The 5,259-nt window shown below is 60.5% G+C and overlaps 2 protein-coding genes across 2 annotated transcripts in view; both read left to right on the top strand.

Annotated features, from left to right (window-relative positions):
* The window catches only part of MADCAM1 (mucosal vascular addressin cell adhesion molecule 1), an 8,554-nt gene extending 7,514 nt beyond the window's left edge, over positions 1–1,040 (top strand). The window contains exon 5 of the mRNA XM_017520128.2: positions 445–1,040. Coding sequence (XP_017375617.1) covers positions 445–665 — 221 coding nt within the window. The 3' untranslated portion in view covers positions 666–1,040. The remainder of the gene's footprint in view (positions 1–444) is intronic.
* A 1,471-nt stretch (positions 1,041–2,511) lies between these two features.
* The window catches only part of TPGS1 (tubulin polyglutamylase complex subunit 1), an 8,210-nt gene continuing 5,462 nt past the window's right edge, over positions 2,512–5,259 (top strand). The window contains exon 1 of the mRNA XM_017520141.2: positions 2,512–3,160. Within this exon, the coding sequence (XP_017375630.1) occupies positions 2,787–3,160 (374 nt within the window). The 5' untranslated portion in view covers positions 2,512–2,786. The remainder of the gene's footprint in view (positions 3,161–5,259) is intronic.

Raw genomic sequence — 5,259 nt, 5'->3', positions numbered from 1 at the left:
TAGTAGAGACGGGGTTTCACCATGTTGACCAGGATGGTCTCGATCTCTTGACCTCGTGATCCACCAGCCTCGGCCTCCCAAAGTGCTGGGATTACAGGCTTGAGCCACCGCGCCCGGCTCGCTCCGCTAATTTTTGTATTTTTGGTAGACACAGGGTTTCACCATATTGGTCAGGCTGGTCTCGAACTCCTGACCCTGTGAGACGCCCGCCTTGGCCTCCCAAAGTGCTGGGATTACAGGCGTGAGCCACCGCGCCCGGCCAGGACTGCCCATCTCTAAACTCTAAGGTGCTATGCACATTTCGAAAGGGTCACTGTAAAGTCCTTTGTGAAATTTCAGGGAACGTGGTAACTGTGGAGGCCCATGGAGCCTCTGAGGGGCCCCTCCCTTCCCACGCCTGCAGAGGCCTGGAGGGCTCTGACCGGTGTCTCCCGCTCTCTCCAGCCTCCAACCCTGCGAGTGACCAGCTGTCCGCGGCTCTGTGGATCAGCAGCGCGGTGCTGGGGCTCCTGCTCCTGGCCTTGCCCACCTATCGCCTCTGGAAACGCTGCCGGCACCTGGCTGAGGATGGAGCCCACCCACCAGCATCACTGAGGCTCCTGCCCCAGGTGTCAGCCTGGGCTGGGTTAAGGGGGACAGACCAAGTTGGGAGCAGCCCCTCCTGAGTGGCCAGCCCTTCCCCCTGCGAAAGAAAACTCGCCCTTTCAAGCTGGAAACTGCTCAGGGAAAACTGTTCGATTCAAAGTCGTCCCTCCCTCTGAGATGGATGTTAATTCTGATTGCCTCCTTTGCAGAGGCTCGTTGGTAACTCATAAGAAAGCAACCGTCTGTCTCCCCTACCTGTGACCTGGAAGCCCCTCCCTGTTTGTGTGGTCTCCGCCTTTCCGGACGGGACCTACCTACTTCTTTGTACACACATTGATGCCTTTTGTTTCAAGCTGTGCCCAACAGCCCTGGGCACCTGTGGGCAGGACTGCCTGAGGCTGTGTCATGGGTGCGAAAATACACCTTAACTCTGGCAAATACACCTCCTAAAATGACTGACACTTGTCATTTTTCTCAGTGGACACCCACCCCGTGGAGAGCAGAGATCCGAGGGCTCTCCGGACAGCTGGAGGGCTGACTGTGGGGCCCTCCTGATGGCTCTGTCTCCCCCATCCCTAGGTCCAGGGCTGGAGAATAAAGCGCGTTTGGTCTGCCTGGCAGAGGTTCCCGTGGGGGAGGATGCTGGACCCGCCCCAACACACACACACACACACACACACACACACACACACACACCCCAGATCTCATTGCCCCCTGCCCAGGGCAACGCCCCTGAGGGACGGGACTGCACCCAGCGAGCTCTGCCAGGGGAGGGCCTAGTGGTTTCCCTGGTAAGAAGCTTAACCTGGAGTCTCAGAAAGCAGTGGGGAAGCGAGAAGCTACATAGAGGTGGTCTGGGGAAACACACGGAGAGGCGGCTTACAGAGGAGACTGCTTGTGTTTTGAGGTGGCTCAGGGCTGAGGAGGGCTGGGAGGGGCGGGAGGGCGGCTGGAAGCGAGGTCAGCCAATGAAGGGCTAGAGGTGCCAGCCCGGGGGCACTGGGGAGCCATGGGAGACTTTAGAGCTCTGGAGGCTGCGGTGTCAGAAAGCTCCCTCTGGCCGTCAGGAGGGTAACAGCCTGGGATGCTCGGCCCGGTGGCCTCCAGTGGGGCTCAGCGCGTCTGCAGGAGGGCTGGGGAGGGCGTGTCTCCCCGAGGTGAGCTAGCACTCAGACCAGCCAGGGTTCGGGGGAAGGCCCCGCTGAGCTCGACCCCCAGCACAAAGGCTCAGGGATGATCATCACAAAAGGGTCTGGGGGGGGCCCGGGCGCGGTGGTTCACGCCGATAACCCCAGCACCTTGGGAGGCCGAGGCGGGCGGATCAACTGAGGTCAGGAGTTCAAGACCAGCCTGGCCAACACAGAGAAACCCCGTCTCTACCAAAATACAAAAAAAAAAAAGGCCGGGCGCGGTGGCTCATGCCTATAATCCTAGCACTTTGGGAGGCCGAGGTGGGTGGGTCACCTGAGGTCAGGAGTTCAAGACCAGCCTGGCCAACACTGGGAAACCCCATCTCTACTAAAATAAAATAAAATTAAATTAAATTAAAAAAATACCGGGGCATGATGGTAGGTGCCTGTAATCCCAGCTACTCGGGAGGCTGAGACGGGAGAATCGCTTGAACCCAGTAGACGGTGGTTGCAGTGAGCCGAGATGGCTCCACTGCACTCCAGCCTGGGCGGCTGAGTGAGACTCCCTCTCGAATTTAAAAAACAAACAAAAAGCAAAAAAACAAAAACCAAAAAAAAACCGGGGGGCCAGGAGTGCCCGAAAGCAGAAAGCAGTGAGCGCACGAAGCTAAGCTGGGTTCAGCAGTCCGGGGCGGGTCCATCCCCGCGCATGCTCCACAGGCTGCTCTGGTAACCAGGGAGACTGGTTGCTAGGAGACCATACTGGTTGCTAGGAGACCATACTACCGAAGGACCCGCTCACTACCAAGCTGGCAAGCAATCCGGCTTCATGCCAGAAACGGAGCACTTCCGAGGCAGCCATTTTGGAGCCTGGCAAAACTGAGGATCCAGGCCAAAGCCAGGAGAGCCAATCAATTTACACAAAGAAGGAGGCGAAGAGAGAATGCCAATAAGGACACAGGGAAAAGGGCAGCGTGCTCCTGCCATTTCCCACAGTCTCTCAGCCGGATTCCCGCGCCCTCTGCCCTTCATCAAGATGGCCGCCTCGGGGGCTCTAACACACAGTGGAATATGGCGGTGCTTCCGGTCCCGCTGCCCTCAGCGAAGATGGCGACGGTGGAGAAGCGGCGACCGACGGTAATACCGCCGACCGGTTTCACGGACAGCGGCCGCCCGTCGGTGTCCCAGGCGGCGGGGGCGACCGAGAGCGAGGAGGACTTCCTGCGGCAGGTCGGCGTGACGGAGATGCTACGCGCGGCCCTGCTGAAGGTGCTGGAGGCGCGGCCCGAGGAACCGATCGCCTTCCTTGCGCACTACTTCGAGAACATGGGCCTGCGCTCACCTGTAAACGGCGGCGCCGGGGAGCCCCCGGGGCAGCTCCTGTTGCAGCAGCAGCGCCTGGGCCGCGCGCTGTGGCACCTTCGCCTGGCCCACCACTCCCAGAGGTGCGTAGCGGGTCTTCCTAGGCGGGTGGGGCGGTGGCGGACTTCAACTCGCAGCATGCCCCGCGCGGCTCCCTGCCCGCGGCGCCGGCGCGGGGGGCGCAGGGCCTGCTGGGAGTTGTAGTCCGCAGTGCCTTCTTGGCAGGGATGGACCGGACAGGTGGGCTGCCTGCGGCTCGAGCCCTTCTGGCCGGCTTCGCCTTCTGTGATGACTTTTTGCAGATGCTGAGATTCCCCTTGCAGTTCATGATTTTTAAAATCATGAAGCCCAGGGAGGACTTGGCCCGAGGTCGCCGAGCCAGCCCCCAGCCAGGTCCTCCTAGCCGCCTGGCATCCCCGTCTATTCGGCCAGAACGTGAATATTTACAGCGAGCAACCCAGTCACCCAGGGCCCCCACCTTAGGGGCCAGGGTCCCAGCGGGCAGGCGGGGATTCCTGGAAGAGCCTGGTCGTTCGCGGGGCGGGTTGCTGGCGAGAGGCCCAGCAGGTGCTAATTTAGAGCCCGAGTGTGGGATTGGCTGAGCATGCGGAGCTGCAGGTGCCTAGGCGCGCTGGCCCCTAGCTGGGCCTGGGGAAGGTGGCTGAGGAGTATGTGTTGATGTTGGGTGTGGATGCGTTCCTGTTTTTTGCCGGGGTCCCCAGAAACGGAGCCTGAGGCAGGCATTTTGTGTGCAGGTGATTTTATAAGGGGGTGCACCCAGGAAGGGGGTTGGTGCAGGCAGGGAGGATGCCAAGCAAAGGTGCCCTTTCAGACTGATAACCAGGGCATAAGCGCCCACCTTGGCAGCCCTCGCCAGAGTCCCAGAGAGTTTGAGGGGAGGTGGGGGGGAGTGTCCCCCACCAGGGTCAGGGTGCACAGGTGTCCAAGATCATACTCAGATAAGGGTGGCAGGGTGTTGAGGACCTGGACGAGGAGCAGGGTGGCGGGAGGCCCAGTGGCTCTGAAGGCCCCACCTGAGGATTTTCAAGGGCCCGGGGGAGGGTAGTGGGCAAGGGCAGGTCCAGAGCGTCAGTGGAGCCGTTTCCTGGGATGGAAGTCCCTGGTTTGAAGAAGCTGCCAGAATCACTTGTGGATTAAGTTGGAGGCTGGGAGGAGCCTGGAGACAGGAAGGAGGATGGAAGCCTTTGCAACTGAGACCCCGGGGCCACCACAGGAGACTGGACCAGGAGGGGTCCTGAAGGCTTCGGAAGAGATGAGAAGAGCTCAGGGCCACACTCTGACGGTGCCCAGCCCAGAGAGCCCATGAGAAAGGGTGGGAGGATGAGACCAGAGGTGAAGACGGGGCAGGAGGAAGTCGCCTCCCGGGACATCCGGAAGAGAATCTCCCAAGGAGGAAAAGAGGTCAACAGCAGGCCCACCATGTATGGTTGTTCAGGTCAAGCACTGCATAAGCCACTCGCCCCATAGACGGTACAGATGAGAGTATATGATTCCCAAGGGCTGCTGGGAAAACGCGGCTTGTGGCTCTCTCTTCCTCCGTCTTTCTGTTCTGTGTTCCCTCCCAAGGACACCGCTAGGGCCCACCCTACTCCTGTGTGAGTAGGCCCATCAGTCTGAAGTTCTGGATAGGCGTGAGTTTGACGGGCACCAGTCACCCTAGGGACACAGGGCCAGGGTGGTGCTGGTGGCCCTGGGCCCGCCTGGGCTCCCCAGAGACACGGCCAGCGGTGAATGCAGATGACAGGTGCATACACCTGGGCGGCATCTGATTCTGTGTGCATGGATCCAGGGCTGCTCCCGTCCTCCCAGTCCTTACAGCATCAGGAACCCCCAAGGTCACCTGGCCAGTCAGGAGGAGAAGCCCAGGGCTGTGCCGCTTTCTTCCCACTCCGTCCAGCGTGTGGCCCCCCCAAAGGCTGAGGGGCTGCTCCCAAGAGCATCACCACGACACACTGGGGGAGAAGTCACCCCACATCCTCTCTCTCCGGCTTCTTTTTAGAAATCACAAGCTCCCACGATCCGGGCTGGTGATGGCAGCTACAGTGTCCCCCTCTTGCCCCCTTCCTGGTGGCCTCCAAGGCCCCCTGGAGCACAAACACAGATGTTAGGTGACCTGCTCAGGGCCACAGGGCCACCCAGGGCAGAGCTGGGGCACATCACT

The sequence above is a fragment of the Cebus imitator genome, unplaced genomic scaffold (genome assembly GCF_001604975.1).
Source record: "Cebus imitator isolate Cc_AM_T3 unplaced genomic scaffold, Cebus_imitator-1.0 Scaffold805, whole genome shotgun sequence".
NCBI lineage: Eukaryota > Metazoa > Chordata > Mammalia > Primates > Cebidae > Cebus > Cebus imitator.
Note: the sequence above shows the minus strand (reverse complement) of the source record. Positions and strands in the feature narration are given on the sequence as shown.